This window comes from Salvelinus alpinus, chromosome 25 (assembly GCF_045679555.1).
Source record: "Salvelinus alpinus chromosome 25, SLU_Salpinus.1, whole genome shotgun sequence".
In the NCBI taxonomy this organism is placed as follows: domain Eukaryota; kingdom Metazoa; phylum Chordata; class Actinopteri; order Salmoniformes; family Salmonidae; genus Salvelinus; species Salvelinus alpinus.
This window is the reverse complement of record NC_092110.1, coordinates 37,191,173-37,212,100: the sequence shown is the minus strand read 5'-3', so window position 1 is coordinate 37,212,100 and position 20,928 is coordinate 37,191,173. Positions and strand designations below refer to the sequence as shown.

At 39.9% G+C, this 20,928-nt stretch overlaps 2 protein-coding genes across 3 annotated transcripts in view; one reads left to right on the top strand and one right to left on the bottom strand.

Moving 5' to 3' along the window:
- The window catches only part of LOC139553892 (doublecortin domain-containing protein 2B-like), a 28,325-nt gene extending 13,123 nt beyond the window's left edge, over positions 1–15,202 (top strand). Inside the window, exons 6-15 of one of the 2 annotated variants that reach the window (XM_071366650.1) lie at positions 9,426–9,465; positions 9,600–9,665; positions 9,790–9,958; positions 10,395–10,501; positions 11,293–11,364; positions 11,509–11,562; positions 11,829–11,939; positions 13,430–13,537; positions 13,747–13,887; positions 14,500–15,202. In XM_071366650.1, the coding sequence (XP_071222751.1) occupies positions 9,426–9,465; positions 9,600–9,665; positions 9,790–9,958; positions 10,395–10,501; positions 11,293–11,364; positions 11,509–11,562; positions 11,829–11,939; positions 13,430–13,537; positions 13,747–13,869 (850 nt within the window). In that variant the 3' untranslated portion in view covers positions 13,870–13,887; positions 14,500–15,202. The remainder of the gene's footprint in view (positions 1–9,425; positions 9,466–9,599; positions 9,666–9,789; positions 9,959–10,394; positions 10,502–11,292; positions 11,365–11,508; positions 11,563–11,828; positions 11,940–13,429; positions 13,538–13,746; positions 13,888–14,499) is intronic. The other variant, XM_071366651.1, reaches the window with a different exon arrangement.
- Positions 15,203–16,771: 1,569 nt separating this feature from the next.
- On the bottom strand, positions 16,772–20,928 carry LOC139553893 (transmembrane protein 234-like). The gene is made up of 4 exons (XM_071366652.1): positions 20,766–20,928; positions 20,152–20,278; positions 18,327–18,394; positions 16,772–17,026 (listed from the first exon to the last, which is right to left on the bottom strand). The coding sequence occupies exons 1-4, from the start codon at positions 20,803–20,805 to the stop codon at positions 16,905–16,907; spliced, it is 357 nt and encodes a 118-aa protein (XP_071222753.1). The 5' UTR covers positions 20,806–20,928; the 3' UTR covers positions 16,772–16,904.

Below are 20,928 nucleotides of genomic sequence, written 5' to 3'. Positions count from 1 at the left end.
CAAACTCAACCCAGTATGTCTATAGTGGAATCTAATCTCTCTCTCTCTCTCTCTCTGATTCCACGTCCTCTGTCATGGTGTTTTCAAGCTCACCCATTATTCAGCTGGACCTCACTTCTCGTGAGACTTATGCACCCACCAAAGAGAAACATGAAGAACTTTACCACTGCAGTGTTGTAAGAAGTATACCACCAGCCTGGTGTATCTTGATGTACACTCAGTCTCCAGAATGCAGCCCAAGCCCTTCCATTTCTGGCTGTTTTTTTTTTCTTCCTGAGAACATACACACTAACACATGGGTTATTCCCTGACAACAGACTTCCTTCTTATAGCAAGATCACTAAATCTTAATTTTTAATAACAGCCCTATGTAAACATTCTGCCTCAAATACCTGGCCTCCTGCCACAGAAATATTCATAATGATAGTCAAATGATTGTCCCTACAGCAACTGCTGTAAAATAACATATAATCATTCAAGCGTCTTCCAGTTGGATTAATATCCAATCCTAACAAAACTAAGTCATAAGTTTCTTAAACTTTTGCTCTAATGTTCAAAATGCCACCACTTATTCTTTTTACCATATCTTTAGATATGTGAATTGTTCTATTAACTTTTGAATTGTCCCTATATTTTACACAGCCAGCTGTCTTTCCTTTTCTGTGAATTATCTCTATTTTTATACATAGTTTCTAGAAATAACACCCCTTCACTACCATTACCTTCTTTTATGAGTCCCCTAACCCATAACTGCCATTGTTTGATACATACTTAAAACATCCTTAAGTCAATTTATATATCATTTATATCAGTATCAGTCCCACCTCAGGAACATATACACAACCTTATGTTCCTCAAAACAAAAAGAAATTGACCAAACGAGAAAAAGAGAAGATTTTATTTTTATTTTTTTATAATAATTACACATTTGCAATAAATTACCACTATTTGTAATGTAATTAAACCTGGAGAAAACGTCCATCCGTGTCATTCTATGCCCATGTTATTATTGGTCTCTTTCTTCTACATTCTTGGGTATCATCGCACAACAGACTACCTTTTTATTCAATCAAACAATACAATTTATCATTACAATTCCAATGACATTATAAAACAAAAGAAACAAAAAACCTCTAATCAAATATTCTGGAAGTTTTGTCAACCTCCTTGTCCCAGGATTAGATTCCAGAGCGGCCCTAGGCCTATTAAATTTAAACAGTGCTATATCTAAATAACTAAACAGTTATTTATTTATTTTTTTAATACATTTTCCAACCCAATATTCAGGATAACAATCCTTAGTGTTTACTTTAACTCAAATATGACCTTATCAATTCAATACACATCATCCCTTTAATAATTAACATTTATACTAAACACTTTTATTACCAGTATTATCTATTTTCCCAATAGCCCTTTTGTCTCAGTTTTTCTCTCATGAGTGGCCTGGTAATAAAAGTTCAATACCCCAATTCCTTTAATTCATAATTCACCCTGGCCCATATCATTTCAACATGTCTATTATTTGATACAGTTCACAGGTCATCAGACACAGTTGTCCCTCACTATTCAGTCGATTAGGGTGGGTATGAGCTCCACACCCACTTGTGGTGATATTCTCTCCCATGCCTTAAAGCATTCTGACGTCACCTTTTATGACAACTCCCTTATTCTACTGGTGATCTCTCAGATGAATTACAGATGATGTATTTATCAACAAAACCCACACAGAAACCCACACTCCAATAAACCCTTTGGAGTAACTTACATCACTTTTTATATGCAGAATGAACAAAGCACATTTGTGTATTTACCCAAAGACCATAACCCCAAGGAACTGATAATTTTACCTATGAACACATGTTATATCAAAAAAACAAAAATAAACCTATTCCGAATAACTTATTCAATTTAAGGGTACAACTCTTCATAATTTTCCCAGGGACATAATAGATTTTCAAAGTAATTATACATTTTGAATAGAGTCTTGTGTCTTTTAATCATTTAAAAATTAAATCCCACCTGTTCCAACAATTTCCAGTAAAAGGTGATCAGTCTTTCACAGGAAATTCTTAGGAATCAGGGCATTTTGACACCATTAAAATGTTTCCACTCCCCTTTCTTTAGGAACAACTTAAATACATTTTTCAAAAAATAATTCCATCATTCTGCATACCCAAATAGAAACTGAAGTGGAAAAAGCCCTTCCAATAAATCTACTAATGTATATTCATTCCCAGTACATGGTGAACTTACTAGTAAACCATAGCCAATAGCACACAGGGACTGGACTCACTTATCCAGAACTCTATTTATTAGCCTTATCCAGATATTTTTATTTTTAAAGCGTCTGACTTTAATTAACTGCTTTCCACAGTAATGCAGACTCCAATGATATTTTGACCAGAGAAGATTAAACCCTTTTTTTTTCCTGGAAAAGAAAGTATACATATCGTTAATTTCACAACGTCAGCTTTTAATCTGCAAATAGTTTTTATTCCATAAACGTCTTAACATTTTTCAGAGAATGACGGTATAGAATGTCTAACAATTAAAATTCCATCTGTACTCTACTATATGTCAAGTCAAACGTGATCTAATACTTCTTTTTGACCACATATAAACTGTAATCTCTATGAACCACTCATTGTTCGCTCAGAGACAATACACCGCCAAGTAAAAATTCCATTCACACTAACCTCAAACCGATTAGTTGTTTGTTATTTTGACAAGGAAATAAACTCTCGTATATCGGCATTTCCTGCTACCGCACTAAGTTCTAGTGTCACCTTACACTAATTTTCCCCATAACCCGCTATATCCATATTCAAAACAGGGAGCTATTTTCTTATTTGTTTTTAGATATTGTCAATAGTTCTACTAATCACCCGCACGTCTGCGAGGACGAGTGGAACCACATTTGTCTTTTATAGTAATGTATTTTCTGATGATAGAATGTTACCGGGTAATGGCGACCCCCATTATCCAGTTTTTTCATATTCAATCCGAATTCGGTAGAACTAATGTGCGCGTCTTTCAGTGACTCCATGGCTTTTTAAATCCCTCTATGCTAGGGAGAAACAATCATTTTTGTTTTCATGCCACTATTTATTCATTTATTTTTCCTAAATACTCCCATACACCTTTTATTTATTATTTTTCCGAGGTAGAGCTAATCTCCTTTCCAATTAATAATTCATTTGTCACATCACTTAATTTCTCTTATCAAAGCCTACTCTTTATAGTACAGACATTATTTCGAAATACTACAGATGACTTAATGTCTTATTCTAGTACAGTACTTCAAATATCACTGTGTTTTTCCCTTTACATATATCATTATTAATTCATTTTATCCGTTAGGTTTATGCTATTCTTATAGCTCTAATCAATTTTATGATTACATTTACATTACATTTAAGTCATTTAGCAGACTCTCTTATCCAGAGCGACTTACAAATTGGAAAGTTCATACATATTCATCCTGGTCTCCCCGTGGGAATTGAACCCTCAACCCAGGCGTTGCAAGCACCATGCTCTACCAACTGAGCCACACAGGTCCACTGCCCGCTCCGTTAAGATCTCTATCTAACGTCTTACTTTTACCTTTATTTATTTATTTTGTCTATACTTTCTTATCTCTTCTCTATATTCTTATTGTTTGATCCTATGGTCAATTTACTAGTGAGTCAAGCCTCAGTATTTTTTATACCCCTCTCTGCCCTTCAGACTATTTTTTAGACCGTAGCTTCTGTAGACACAGAGTGTCTGACGGCCTGTTTTGTCCTCTTTCTTTGTTTCACCGTACGCGAATTCTTAATGTGTCCTGGATTCCACTATTTATCTTAACCAACTTAGATTCGTTTTAACGTTATAGTACAATTTCAGATTATTGGCGATTCTGTTTTCTCTTTTGTTACCCACTTCCTATTCGTATTATACTATTCGGTTAACGCCTTTTTAAGTATTTTTATTTATTATTTGTTTTGACACCTTTTAGTTATTCTTACCGCGGTCTCTTACCATTTTATCACATCAGTGTTTTTATCCTTGCTTATAACTTATTTTACTTCGATGTTTCTTAACTTCTTTCCCTCTGCCTAATAGCAGTCAACGGCACCCTTCATCAACTCTACTCTGTCACAGGAGAGCTGCGCGCTCCCTCTCCTGGACGTTCTGCCTACACACACACAACTTGTCTTTCCTTCCTAATGTTCTATTTTTACACAGATCCACTCATTTCTTACAACATTCTCATTCATCCTTTTTATTTTTCACCTGTTCATTCAATCCCTTTGTTTTTACCTCAAAACAACTTAGTCTGTCTTTATTGACTTAATTCACTTCCACCTACATAAGCCTAGACTGCTAAGATTTCTACAATATGACGAGACTACTGTCTAATCGGATCAGCTTGTCTTCATATCCTATTCACCCCCCCAATACTGATCTTTTCTTCTATTATTAGAGTAGTATTGTGGCGTGACCTACTGAATTACAAAACCCTGTTAGCTAGACAGAGCGGTTTTTTATTCGCAGGATTTCTTTTGCATTTGAACGCCGCACAATCGGGCTAACGTTCTTCCTGCCTTCTAAATATTCATCCGTTCAGTCCCCCGTTCTGGGGCGGTAACCATGAAATATTTATTTAACTACTAAATATTCACCAACAGACCCTTCTGCCGTGACGTGAATATCCCACCCAAGCGGACCTCTTCAAAAATGTTCCTTTTTTAAAGAGCGGTATCGTGGCTTCCTAACTACTTATTTATGCAGTTCTCTGTTATCTTTAGAGCCGTTATTCATAAGTAACCTGTCCAAGCATTCCTTCTACTAATTTTATTGAAGAGGTATCACAGGATTTTCTACCTACATTATCTGTTTTGACCGTATGAGCTGTCCCTTATTATAACCAACCATCTCAGCCAGATGCGCAAACAACCGCATCATTTAAGCTACACATTCGAACGGTCTGATCTGAACGAGCGCATGCATGCTCACTCTACATCTAACACAAGCAAAGTTCACAGCACCTATTCACTCAGTCTCTATACATGCGCATACATTTATATTTAATACAATTCCCCAAATTACACATACATGCAAATTCATTGAATTTAAAAGTTCTTTTGTATTTACTGGTTTCATTTTAGGAAATTTGAAAGAGAGACTTACGTGGCGCTCCTCTCGCTGAGACAGTATCTCTGAAGCAATCTTACACAAACATTTCAACTATTGTAAGAACTTGCTTACCGTCTAGTTGGGCGGCCACCCTTGTTTGCCAGATTGTCCAAAGAAACTATCTCCAGCCCTGAACGCCATTCCTCAGTCCCTGTCCCTCCTGGCTCAGCTCGCCAAATATGTCGTGGAAAATCATTTCAAATACAACGCTTACCAGAACTTGTAAAATCAAACATGCTTTTTATTACAATTCAATAGCCAACTCGCATGTCCCCGCCGAACCCACCCCGCGGAACCCCCCCCCTCAGAAGTCCAGTCCTTTATATTTATACCCACATAATATTGTCCGTCCCCTATGAAGTCATTCACCACCATCTGCCTTCAATCAGTTTATAATGGTGGCCGGACCCTCTATCCCAGTGTGTCAACAGACCCCATGCCCCTTCCCTTCACCACTAAATCAATGCACTCTTTGTTCTAGTCTCCCCTATCCTTAGTGTGTCCAATTGCCTTTAAGCGCCTCTCTGTCTGACATGTATGTTTGTAATAGAATGGTCAGACCATATGTCTAGTGTCCAATTGCCTTTAAGCGCCTCTCTGTCTGACATGTATGTTTGTAATAGAATGGTCAGACCATATGTCTAGTGTCCAATTGCCTTTAAGCGCCTCTCTGGTATGTGTGCCTCCAGTGGAATGTGCAGACCACAAGTCCAGTGTGTCCAACTGTTTCAAGTGCCCATGTGTCTGATCAGTCCGTCAGCACAATGGAGAAAACAAGAGGGCCAGAACGTCCCCTAGTATATCTCCATTACCACAGTCTCATGATCAACGTGAACATGTGGCTCGCTACTTTAATGTTCAGCTGTCTTATGTTACTACTACAGCAGCCAAGACAAAAAATACTTTTGTGAACTCAACTTGACTTTTTCTCCCCCCTTACAAACTCTGACTTTGCTGATAACTACTTTAGTGAAGAACAATTGTTCTTACTATGACTGAGATATGTGGTTGTCCCACCTAGCTATATTAAGATCAATGCACTAACTGTATTCGCTCTGGATAAGAGTGTCTGCTAAATGACCAAAAGGTCAAATGTAAGACTGTGTGGGTATTCTATTCTAAAGATATATTGGTCTCAATGGGACTCGCTACTAAAATAAAGGTAAAATAAATATATTAAATAATATTATATAATATCATAAATATAATATGATATAATAAATATAATATGATATGATATAATAAATATAATATGATATGATATAATAAATATAATATCATATATTTTAATATAATATGATATAATATGATAAAATATATATAATATGATATAATATAATAAATATATTATAATATAATATGATAAAATAAATATAATATGATATAATAAATATATTATAATATAATATGATAAAATAAATATAATATGATATAATATAATACATACAGTGGGGAGAACAAGTATTTGATACACTGCCGATTTTGCAGGTTTTCCTACTTACAAAGCATGTAGAGGTCTGTAATTTTTATCATAGGTACACTTCAACTATGAGAGACGGAATCTAAAACAAAAATCCAGAAAATCACATTGTATGATTTTTAAGTAATTAATTTGCATTTTATTGCATGACATAAGTATTTGATACATCAGAAAAGCAGAACTTAATATTTGGTACAGAAACCTTTGTTTGCAATTACAGAGATCATACGTTTCCTGTAGTTCTTGACTAGGTTTGCACACACTGCAGCAGGGATTTTGGCCCACTCCTCCTTACAGATCTTCTCCAGATCCTTCAGGTTTCGGGGCTGTCGCTGGGCAATACGGACTTTCAGCTCCCTCCAAAGATTTTCTATTGGGTTCAGGTCTGGAGACTGGCTAGGCCACTCCAGGGCCTTGAGATGCTTCTTACGGAGCCACTCCTTAGTTGCCATGGCTGTGTGCTTCGTGTCGTTGTCATGCTGGAAGACCCAGCCACGACCCATCTTCAATGCTCTTACTGAGGGAAGGAGGTTGTTGGCCAAGATCTCGCGATACATGGCCCCATCCATCCTCCCCTCAATACGGTGCAGTCGTCCTGTCCCCTTTGCAGAAAAGCATCCCCAAAGAATGATGTTTCCACCTCCATGCTTCACGGTTGGGATGGTGTTCTTGGGGTTGTACTCATACTTCTTCTTCCTCCAAACACGGCGAGTGGAGTTAGACCAAAAAGCTCTATTTTTGTCTCATCAGACCACATGACCTTCTCCCATTCCTCCTCTGGATCATCCAGATGGTCATTGGCAAATTTCAGACAGGCCTGGACATGCACTGGCTTAAGCAGGGTGACCTTGCGTGCGCTGCAGGATTTTAATCCATGACGGCGTAGTGTGTTACTAATGGTTTTCTTTGAGACTGTGGTCCCAGCTCTCTTCAGGTCATTGACCAGGTCCTGCCGTGTAGTTCTGGGCTGATCCCTCTTCTTCCTCATGATCATTGATGCCCCACGAGGTGAAATCTTGCATGGAGCCCCAGACTGAGGGTGATTGACCGTCATCTTGAACTTCTTCCATTTTCTAATAATTGCGCCAACAGTTGTTTCCTTCTCACCAAGCTGCTTGCCTATTGTCCTGTAGCCTATCCCAGCCTTGTGCAGGTCTACAATTTTATCCCTGATGTCCTTACACAGCTCTCTGGTCTTGGCCATTGTGGAGGTTGGAATCTGTTTGATTGAGTGTGTGGACAGGTGTCTTTTATACAGGTAACGAGTTCAAACAGGTGCAGTTAATACAGGTAATGAGTGGAGAACAGGAGGGCTTCTTAAAGAAAAACTAACAGGTCTGTGAGAGCCGGAATTCTTACTGGTTGGTAGGTGATCAAATACTTATGTCATGCAATAAAATGCAAATTAATTATTTAAAAATCATACAATGTGATTTTCTGGATTTTTGTTTTAGATTCCGTCTCTCACAGTTGAAGTGTACCTATGATAAAAATTACAGACCTCTACATGCTTTGTAAGTAGGAAAACCTGCAAAATCGGCAGTGTATCAAATACTTGTTCTCCCCACTGTATATCATAATATAATATGATATAATAAATATATTATAATATAATATTAAATAATATAAGCATACCACCCTGCATACCACTGCTGGCTTGCTTCTGAAGCTAAGCAGGGTTGGTCCTGGTCAGTCCCTGGATGGGAGACCAGATGCTGCTGGAAGTGGTGTTGGAGGGCCAGTAGGAGGCACTCTTTCCTCTGGTGTAAAAAATATCCCAATGCCCCAGGGCCGTGATTGGGGACACTGCCCTGTGTAGGGTGCCGTCTTTTGGATGGGACGTTAAACGGGTGTCCTGACTCTCTGAGGTCATTAAAGATCCCATGGCACTTATCGTAAGAGTAGGGGTGTTAACCCCGGTGTCCTGGCTAAATTCCCATTCTGGCCCTCAAACCATCACGGTCACCTAATCATCCCCAGCTTACAATTGGCTCATTCACCCCCCTCCTCTCCCCTGTAACTATTCCCCAGGTCGTTGCTGTAAATGAGAACGTGTTCTCAGTCAATTTATCTGGTAAAATAACGGATGAATATAATATGATATATATTTTAATGTAATATGATATAATATGATATAATAAATATAATATAATATAATATATTAGAATATAATATGATATAATAAAATAAATATCATATAATATAATATCATATATTTTAATATAATATCATATAATATAATAAATATGATATAATATATTGGAATATAGTATGATATGATATAACATATGATATAATATATGATATATTTTAATATAATATAATACATCTGATATGATATAATATATTGGAATATAGTATGATATGATATAACATATGATATAATATATGATATATTTTAATATAATATAATACATCTGATATGATATAATATGATATAGTATAATATTATATAATAAATATATGATATGAAATTATATAATATAATATGATATCATATAATATAGTATGATATAATATATTATTATATAATGAATTGAATATGATATGAAATTATATCATTATATAATTAAATATATAATATGATATCATATATTTTAATATGATATAATATAATAAATATAATATGATATAATATATTATAATATGATATAATAATATTATACATATAATATATAATATGATAGAGTATAATATAATATAATAAATATGATATAATATAATATGGATTTCTATATCATATGAGTTTCACATTATTTTCCAGAAATTACCCTGGAAATAGAAGGCTGTCAAGGAGATATAAGGTAAGCTACTGTCTGTCTAACACCTACTGTATGTCTAACACTTCATAGTCTAATATTTTGTATATTTATTTTGGTCTGTAGGACAATTGAGCTTGGTTATAAAGGTACACCGTGTCTCCCTTTGTCTTGCTCAGGGCAGGAAGGCAGCCAGTGGCCCTGAGGACAGCTTCAGTGACTCTGCTCTCCTGGACTCTCCAGAGGTACTGTCAAAGAACTGTAGTGGAAAATAAAAAAATATTATTGTATAAAGTAGTCCAGCCCTGTTTCAGTCTGTTTTCTTCCCTTTGGTGCCTAATGAACACGACCCTGGTGTTGTGGTCCCAGTCAGATGGGCGGAGGGTGAAGTCCACTGGGGATGAGGTGGGGGAGACGGCTCTCCCATCCATCCAGAGGAGGCCAGTGAAGGAGGAGAGCTCTATCTTCTACGCCAAACCAGTGAAAGTCCGAGTGAGGAACAGAGGCCACCCCAGGCCTCCACCAAGGACTGGACCAGGTAAGAGCACACAGACACACACTCCATTTACCTGGGGGCCAGTGTCAGGCTTGCTGTTCTCACTGAGGACCTGATTTGAATAGGAATTAGATACCAGAAGGGGAGCCACAAGAAAGCAGCTTGTGGGTCTGGTGTGGCCCCTGGCATATGGTCTGGTGTGGCCCCTGGCATATGGTCTGGTGTTGCCCCTGGCATATTGTCTGGTGTGGCCCCTGGCATATGGTCTGGTGTGGCCCTTGGCATATGGTCTGGTGCTGCAGTGGCCCCTGGCATATGGTAGCTGCAGCTGCAGTGGCGCCTGGCATATGGTCTGGTGTGGCCCCTGGCAAATGGTCTGGTGTGGCCCTTGGCATAGTGTGAAATATTGCATTCATGATTGTGTCAATGCACATTTACAATGATTGATCATTCATGTTCATGTTGGTGTGTGTTGTAGCCCAGGCCAGTGTGTTCAGAGCTGTACGGAGGAAGAGAGCGGAGGTGCAGGGGGCTGAGGAGGTGCTGGAGGATGAGAACACAGCAGTAGATGTTCCCGTTGACCAGGTAGGCCGACACCTCATTCTATTCTCTCTCCTCCACTCTTTTATTGTCCTCTTACCCAAAGCTATCCGTTCCATGACAGTGACCAAGCCCTCCACTCTGAGATCCAGCTCCTACCCTCAGGTTCCAGATACAACTCCCCGGACTAAAAAGCAACAGATACGAGCACTCCTTTGTACCCACCACCATGAACAGGTTAAACACAGGGCCCTGGTATGGAAAGGGAATCAAATGATCCTGATTTGGACATGTACTCTATTGCCTGAAATTGCATATAACCAGGGGTGCAACTTTCACTGGGGACGGGAGGGACATGTCCCACCCACATTCCGAAATAGCATTTTTGTCATCCCCCATATTTATCATTGGAATGTGATACAAAACGAGGCAACGGTGTGCTTTAGGACCATGCGGACGCCTCCAAGCGGTCGGTTGGGCTGTTTAGAGTGTTTATCCCCAGGATAAAACATAAATATAATAATAATAATTATGCCCCCACCACCCCTTCATATAATTATGTTTCTATGTACTTTGTGGGGTATTGTTGTTTTTTAACTCTTTTGTATGTGCTCTAAGTTTTTTCATCATATTACCCCTGTCTATAACCAAATGTCCTTCTGGGTTACAATCAAGTTTAAACTGTTCTTTCTTCCCTAGTCCCTTACCAGTGCAATGGGACCATTTTCCATTTCTCTCCTTGAAATAATGTATATGAGGGTTATATGTAATGTGTTGACGTGTGGATTATAGTTAAGCAAACTGTAGTATTGTGGTGTTGTGTCTTTATCTTTTAGAGAGTGGCAGAGACAGTAGAGGACGAGGACCTTATTGGGAGAAATCCTCCTCATTCCAACAGCCAAGATCAGGTGTGTATCTGTCTGGGATAGTCTCATTCCTTGAGTGACATGAGGTTTTGTAGAAGTCGCAGATTGTTTATCATACATGTTTATCCAGGTTGTATGGTTGGTAGTGTGAAGCTAAGAGAGCTTCTTTGTATTGTTCTCCTCTAGATTTTGACCAAGGCTACAAAAGATCCCCTTCCTCACCCAGAACACCCAGACAAGGTTTGTCTGGTCGAGGATCATCGCTCATGATTTGCCAAATCATTCTCAACATTTTACCCTACTGAGATATGCTGTTACATTTACATTTGTACATTTCAGTCTGCTGTTAGATGTACATTTCAGTCTGCTGTTGGATGTACATTTTAGTCTGCTGTTAGATGTACACTTCAGTCTGCTGTTGGATGTCTGCTGTTAGATGTACATTTTAGTCTGCTGTTACATGATAGAACCACTCAGATAATTGTGAATTTCGTCCAATCACAAAGTTGGAATCATTGACTGAGAAAGACAGGAACTCACCTGAAAATACCAGCTCTTCAATCTGCAAAGAGAATGACATCGATGGGAGCCCTACGCTTGATACAGAAATGCCACAGGTACAGAAGGCTGTCATTCATTAAGTACAGTGCAATTATGAAAATAGCTCATACCTTTCACTACTTTGGGGCTCACCTGTCTGTCTGTAGTTAGAGACTGAGGAAAAGGTTTGTGTGTGTGCGTGCTTGCATGAGAGAGAGAGAGAGAGAGAGAGAGAGAGAGAGAGAGAGAGAGAGAGAGAGAGAGAGAGAGAGAGAGAGAGAGAGAGAGAGAGAGAGAGAGAGAGAGAGAGAGAGAGAGAGAGAGAGAGAGAGAGAGAGAGAGAGAGAGAGAGACAACAGTGATCATACTGTATACACCGAGTGTACAAAACATGAAGAACATCTTCCTAATATTAAGTTGCACCCCCTTTTGCCCTCAGAACAGCCTCAATTCGTCGGGGCATGGACTCTACAAGGTGTCAAAAGCATTACACAGGGATGCTGGCCCATGTTGATTCCAATGCTTCCCAATGTTGTGTCAAGTTGGATGGATGTCCTTTTGGTGGTGGACCATTCTTGATACACACGGGAAACTGTTGAGCGTGAAGAAGCCAGCAGCGTTGCAGTTCTTGACACAAACCGGTGTGCCTGACACCTACTACCATACCGAAAGGCGGAAAAAATATTTTACCTGTCTCCTCCCCTTCATCTACACTAATTGAAGTGGATCAATAGGGGATCATAGCTTTCACCTGGACAGTCTAAAGCCTTGTTCACACCGCAGGTCTTAATGTTAAAATTAGTTTTGTTTTGTTCCAAATCCGTTTTGAACTACTGACTGTCTAAACAGCAAGTGACCAAATCAGATGTGTCTTCAGACAGCAGTCATTTGCTGACAAGGCTACGCTTGTTGTCATAGTAACAACGGGTATGTGTGCAGTGGTGTAGGCTGATTGGTCGTGGTGCTCGTGCTTCCTATCACTCAGAACTTATGTAGCAAGTTAAGGTGATAACAACGTTGTCATGGACGTTTCCCAGTTGCTTTGAATGTTTAAAATCCTAGTGTAAGAACACTTATAACGCCTCAAACGTTAAGATCCAACTTTCAAAACAAGTAATTTTTGGCTAGCCACAGCAGTCACCTAGCTAGCCACAGCAGTCACCTTGCTAGCCACAGCAGTCACCTAGCTAGCTAGTTAGCTGTTTAGCTTTCTAGCAAATAAATCAGATTTGACCGTTCAGACACAAGTCACATGGCCAGGAATCAGATTTGTATCTGACTTCAAACCACCTTCAAATGTGGCATGAACTATCCGATCCATGTGCTTTTTGGCTGTTCCGAATGCAGGAAAAATAACAGATTCGAATCGGATATGCCAATAAATAGAATTTGAAACTTCCAATGTGAACACGGCTTATGTCATGGAAAGAGCAGGTGTTCATAATGTTTTGTACACTCATGGTATGTGTTATTGTGCGATATACTCATTCACTGATATAGTCATTCACTACCACACTGAAGATGTCGGATACATTTTCATGGTTTACATGTTCTTCGTCTAACAAAGGCAAACACATCCCTGGAGCATGAGATAAACTCCACCGCAGATCCATCTGTCCACAAACAAGAAGGCGCTGCCTTAGAGAGTTGTGTGTCTGCTACTGATATACCAGAGGTACACACACACACACACACACACACACACACACACACACACACACACACACACACACACACACACACACACACACACACACACACACACACACACACACACACACACACACACACTGCTATTCAGTACAGCATGAATACATAAATACAGAGACGAACACTCTCAATGTCTAGAAATGAATTCTGTCTCTACACTCACCCCTATTCAAGGAGCCGAAGATGGAGCCAAAGCCAACCACTCCACACTCAAGGGCTTCTTCGTCATCGACATCCTCCGCATCTCAAAGTTCTCCGAAAAGCGGGGGTATCCAAGGAAACAGTTCAAGTATTTGATCAGGCTCGATTGAATAGGTGAATTTAAACAGGGGCGCAACTTTGGTTTTAGAAGTGGGGGGGGGGCAAATTATTATTATTTTCTTTATCCAGTCGGATAAACACTCCAAACAGCCTACCCGACCGCTCGGAGGCGTCCGCATGGTCCTAAAGCACACCGTTGCCAGTGAAAGTTGCTCCCCTAGAATTAAATGATCATCCTAGAGTGGTTTAAAGACATGCTCTGGTACTTTGACCACTAATAAGCATTTTTTAAACCTCCAACTTTGGTCTGGATGTGTCAATTTTAGTTCATACATGCAGAATTACTCTCAATGTGCCACAAAATCCCTAGTTTGAAAGCGACAGGTTTCTGGAAGCTGTGCAGCACCATTTTACCTACATTTACCCCTGTGTGGGCCAGCACCCTAGCAATTAGGTTCAACCAATGAGCTTCAGCCCATCCCCATTTGAGTGACAGGTAGCAAGACACACACACACACCATCTGCAGGTGACGTAGTACGCAATTTTCGGGGACCACTTGTGGGTGCAACTTTCAGAACTACTGGCTAAAAAATATACAAAAGTACCAGAGAATATCCTTAAAAGAAAATATATTTTTTCCCTGTCTGATTGTTTTTTTCTTTAAGGGAGTCCTCATACCCTCCACCAGACACCGTAATGAAGCAGTCCGGTCCCCTCACCAGACACAGTAATGAAGCAGTCCGGTCCCTCCACCGGACACCTTAATGAAGCAGTCTGGTCCCTCCGCCAAACACGTAATGAAGCAGTCCGGTCCCCCCACCAGACACCATAATGGAGTAGTCCGGTTCTCAGAATGGGCCCGTGGTTGATGAGGAGAGTGGAGGAGAGTAACAAGATCATTGTTTGTATAATCTACCATCTATTGTTTTCATTAGTAAACTGAGAATCCAAAATGCAAATGTATTCTTTATTATATTGACATATTTTGCAGGAAATACTGTGGTACAGTAATCAGGTAATCTATGTAACGTTTCTTTAAAAAATAATATTAATGACGCACAATGCTTTTACTTTGATGGAAAGCGGCAAACGTATTGTAAACAGGAAAAACTATTTTTGAGACAATAAGAGAACAGGTAGGACAGGGTTCTGTATTATTCAGTTATAGAACATATACAATGAATGTAAAGTATTCTGTTTTATCAAAATATACTTTAATATCTAATGGAAATATACAATATGAAATATTTCATATCTTACAAAAAACAACTGCAATGTCCTCTGTGGTTGTACAGTACAAGCGTTTTGGTTGACTCAAACAATTCATATGCTATTATTTCTGAATAAAACGTGCAATACAACAGTAAACAGAATACAGTTTTTTCCCCACAAAATATACACTACCAACATATCACTTTGCACCTAACACTTTGCAGTTTCGTATCAAAATAAGCTCTTTACATACATTTAAAAAATGACGATGTAATGTTTGTCATCTAGATGCACAGTAGAAGCATTGATTAAAACAACTGAACTCTGGTTGGTCCGTTTTCCAAACCAACACATTGACTGTGGTCTTCTGCAGTTCTATAGTGTTTCTATGGGCATTCACACAGCATGGCATCAGAATGACTAGAGTAGCTGGCTGGAATGAACCCTAATTGAACTCACAGTAGTTATAAGGTATGGGATTAACCACAGCCCTGTGCATGCTGAGTTCCCGCTAAGTTAATTTACATACTCATTCACACAATGTCCAATCCCTACTGCCTGGCTGGCAGAGGTCAGGGTTGTGGCAGAGGTCAGGGTTGTGGCAGAGGTCAGGGTTGTGGCAGAGGTCAGGGTTGGGGCAGAGGTCAGGGTTGTGGCAGAGGTCAGGGTTGGGGCAGAGGTCAGGGTTGTGGCAGAGGTCAGGGTTGTGGCAGAGGTCAGGGTTGGGGCAGAGGTCAGGGTTGGGGCAGAGGTCAGGGTTGGGGCAGAGGTCAGGGTTGTATCTACAGCAAGAATATAACCTTTTGAAACAGGGAGGGAGCCTACTACCCGAACAGTTTAACAAGAAGATTTTGTTTTCATTCTCCGTTACAAAATGTTTTGAAACGTTTTGGACCCTATGGACAACCTAAACACTACGGTAGTTGAAGAAGTATGTTGTGTAGTATGAAGCCACATCTATTGATGACATAACTAAGCCTATGGAAAGTACCTTAGTGTCACGTTCCTGACCTTATTTTCCTTTGTTTAGCTTTGTTTAGTTGGTCAGGACGTGAGCTGGGTGGGCAGTCTATGTTATGTGTTTCTATGTTTAGGTTCATTGGTAATTAGCCTTATATGGTTCTCAATCAGGGACAGGTGTTTGATGTTTCCTCTGATTGAGAACCATATGAAGGTAGGCTGTTCACACCGTTTGTTTGTGGGTGATTGTCTTCCGTGTCTGTACCACGTACCACACGGGACTGTTTCGTTTGTTTAGTCTGTTCCTGTTCGTGCGTGCGTGCGTTCTTTGTGTTATGTAAGTTCTCATGTTCAGGTCGGTCTACGTTGTTTTTTTGTAATTTATCAAGTGTGTTTCGTGTTCGTCTTCTTTAAGTAAATCATCATGTATTCCACACAAGCTGCGTTTTGGTCCGATCCCTGCTCCTCCTCAGACGAGGAGAACAATCGTTACACTTAGACTAGAAACAATACCTTGAACTAGGTTGTAGGAGATAAAACCTGTTAAAATGTGTCCAGTCCTTTTTTATGTTTATTTTTGTTGATGTTGTCGTGCAAGACACATAGAGATAGATGCAATAGAGCGCTGCTACATATACTGTTTCTATTTTTATAGTGAGACCTGTGTACCATCCTGCTGTACTGTGCTTTCAGGCTCAGTGATGGGGCTCACTATGCAGAGAGTGATGCCTACCATGGTGAGGACCATTCTTCCAACAGCTCCTGCATCAACAAACAAACACACACACACACGGCATGTGACAAATATGATGACCAAAACAACAAAATAACCAATCATTCTCAATGCAATGTGTACTAAAGCTAAACAAACTGCCCAGAGAGCGACAGCAATGTTGTGTCATAATGTTTGGAAAGTGGTGACATTATAACAACATTTCCCTCCACCTCCTCCCCGCTTCCCAGTGAGCAGGATGAACAGCAAGGAGAGGGAGTTGGCCACAGGCACAACCAGAGACAGATCTGTATGAGGGGAGGAGGAGGAGGAGGAGAAAGAAAAGGGTGAGGAAGAGGAGAGATGAACACTGAACCATTACAGCAGAGCTAGAACACGCTCCTGGGATGAAGTTTCCCCAGATCTAGGATCAGCTTCCCAATCCTAACCGTTAGTGGGGGAAAGGCAATAGCGACCCAAGATCAGCATCTAAGGGCAACTTCACCCTACACCCCAGAACACAGGGTAACTGGCATCAATAGGGCTGTCTCATGACGTGGCCCTCTTTGGGTATAGCGAGTGCCTTCCCCCACTCTCTCCCTCTTACACCCAGGCTCTGTTATCTCAGGTTGTAAATTCCTAGAGGAGACTCTCCTCAGGGCCAGGCAGTAAAGCAAGCAGAAAGAGACACATAGAGAGAACAAGGGAACTTCTTCTACGTCACTGAGCTTGAGAACTGAACTATGTCCATGTTTTGGAGAATGTGTAAACGGTCGGTGGAGAAACCGCCGAAACATCTATTCTATAAGAGCATTTCTGAACGGGACTCTGAAGTATCCATTCTAACCACGAAAGACTCCAGGGACGCAAAGAGAAGTTCAGATGAACTTTCCAACAGAAATCATGACGACACACTGAGCGTAAATATATATATTGATTGCAATTATTCCCGAATGAGTGAGCGTTCATGTGCAAAGGATTAGTATTTCTATCAATATAATCATCAACTGTGTAGTGTCTTCTGTCTTTCGCGCCCTTCTCAGTCCCTTTGTCTACCAAGCCGCTATTTGGGTTTAGCCCACTAGTGCACATCCCCTATCATTTCCTTGTAACCATATCTACTGTTTGTTTGTTATGCATTTCTGTGATTATTTAGTTAGTTAGTAAATAAATCATTAAGACAATTGATGTATGGATGATTCATAGTGAAGGCTGGGTTCGTGCAGATAACCAACAACTTACAATGTTTGGAATGAGACTAACGTGAGGTAAAGAACAATTCATTAATTAGAAGATTAATTGATCAGATTTTAAAATATCTGAAAAGTTATATTAGGAAAATTATAACTTTGTAATCTGAAGATTTTCTTTGGTGCCCCGACTTCCTAGTTAATTACATTTACATGATTAGTTTAATCACGTAATAATAATTACAGAGAATTGATTTGATAAAATAACAGTCTTCAATTTAATGATGCCAAATACCCGACAACTGTCAATGATGTGATTTTGAGATCAAAGAAACCTAGAGGATGACATTATGAGCAGTCGATGTGTAAAACAGTCATACTGTAGTTCAACTTGTCATATTAGTTAGATGTAGCTCACCTGTGGTGGTAAGAGTGAAGTAGTACACCAAGGATCCACTCTGATTCAGTAGGAATGCAATCAGGTACAGCAAATGTAAAGGGACATGTTGTTATAGGCTGCATCTGCTACAAAGAACAGGATAAGCATGGAAAGTGAGATCTTCAATTAACAAGTACATACACTGCATTCGGAAAGTATTCAGACCCGTTCCTTTTTCCACATTTTGTTACCTTACAGCCTTATTCTTAAATGGATTAAATAAAATAATTTCCTCATCAATCTACACACAATACCCCCTAATGACAAAGCAAAAACAGGTTTTTAGACATTTTGGCAAATGTATACAAAATAAATAAACAGAAATACCTTATTTAAATAAGTATTCAGACCCTTTGCTATGAAACTTTAGCTCAGGTGAATCCTGTTTCCATTGATCATCCTTGAGATGTTTCTACAACTTGATTGGAGTCCACCTGTGGTAAATTCAATTGATTGAACATGATTTGGAAAGGCACACACCTGTCTATATAAGGTCCCACAGTAGACAGTGCATGTCAGAGCAAAAACCAAGCCATGAGGTCGAAGGAATTGTCCGTAGAGCTCCGAGACAGGATTGTGTCGAGGCACAGATCTGGGGAAGGGTAGTAAAACATTTCTGCAGCATTAAAGGTCCCCAAGAACACAGTGGCCTCCATCATTCTTAAATGGGAGAAGTTTGGAACCACCAAGACTCTTCTTAGCCGGCCAAACTGAACAATCGCGGGAGAAGGGCCTTGGTCAGGGAGGTGACCAAGAACCCGATGGTCACTCTGACAGAGCTCCAGAGTTCCTCTGTGGAGATGGGAGAACCTTCCAGAAGGACAACCATCTCTGCAGCACTCCACCAATCAGGCCTTTATAGTAGAGTGGCCAGACGGAAGCCACTCCTTAGTAAAGGGCACATGACAGCCCGCTTGGAGTTTGCCAAAAGGCACCTAAAGGACTCTTAGACCATGAGAAACAAGATTCTCTGGTCTGATGAAACCAACATTGAACTCTTTGACCTGAATGCCAAGCATCACGTCTGGAGGAAACCTGGCACAATCCCTACAGTGAAGCATAATGGTGGCAGCATCATGCTGTGGGGGTGTATTTCAGCCGCAAGGACTGGGTGATTAGTCAGGATCTGGGGAAAGATGAATGGAGCAAAGTTCAGAGAGATCCTTGATGAGGGAGTGCTCCCTGCTTCAGAGTGCTCAAGACCTCAGACTGGGGCGAAGGTTCACCTTCCAACAGGACAACGACCCTAAGCACCCAGTCAAGACAACGCATGAGTGGCTTCGGGACAAGTCTATGAATATCCTTGGGTGGCCCAGCCAGAGCCCGGACTTGAACCCGATCTAACATCTCTGGAGAGACCTGAAAATAGCTATGCAGCAATGCTCCCCATCCAACCTGACAGAGCTTGAAAGGATCTGTAGAGAAGAATTGGAGAAACTCCCCAAATACAGGTGTGCCAAGCTTGTAGCTCATACCCAATAAGACTCAAGGCTGTAATTGCTGCCAAAGGTGCTTCAACAAAGTACTGAGTAAAGGGTCTGAATACTTATGTAAATGCGATATTTTGGTTGTTTTTATTTTTATATATGATCAAAAATTCCTGCAAATGTGTTTTTGCTTTGTCATAATTGGGTATTGTGTGTAGACTGATGAGGGGGAAAAAACGATTTAATCCGTTTTAGAACAAGGCTGTAATGTAACAAAATGTGGACAAAGTAAAGGGGTCTGAATACTTTCCGAATGCACTGTAGAAGAATAAATGAAACTGTTTTAGTCTCTCTCCAAATACAGGTGTAAATTTACCTTGATGTTTAAAAACAGGAACTTGACCTCAGCCAGGAACTGATTAAACTTATTCTCCTTTTTAACATGTTCAATCCCCTCTGTGCCTCTCTTCAGATATGGGTTGGTGCAGCCCCACAGCACAGCTACTGTACCAGCAGGAGGCAAAGTACCTGTCTGTCAATAACCTGTCTGTCAACCATCTTTCTTATTAACTAGCCTAAATATGATTCAAACTGTTAAGTCTATGACAAACACAATTTCAGTTGAAATGGGTACTCATATTGGACAGACAACACTGCTGCTGGTGTAAACTGTAAAAAGAGATGTTAAACATGTGTCCCCACATTCCACATGATAACACTAGCCTGCTTTACCTTACGTCTGTTGAACTGTTAAAAATGTGCGAGTTGAACAATCATGTAAATATATTCAAAGTATTATAATTTGCTTGAAAGCTAGTGTTAATAAAAATAAAAAAAAGTGAATACATTTTGACTTTCATTTGCTAGCTAAATTAATGATTAAATCCAGACTGCTCGGTTTCTTTGTGAGATATAAAATATTTGAGGATTGATAGAGAGCAATCAGGATATACGGTAGTCTACCAGACATGCTAGCTAGCTAGCTACTTACCCACGGATACCATTGTGTAAACAAAAGTACTGAGTAGCATTCAAGTCATCTACAGTATTGTAACGACCCTGGGTTTATAAGCGCGGAAATCGACTCTGCCGCTTGAGCATGCTTTTGCGGCACAGTCGATAGCGCGCCGGACCTCGGGCTAGGAGGTCGAGGG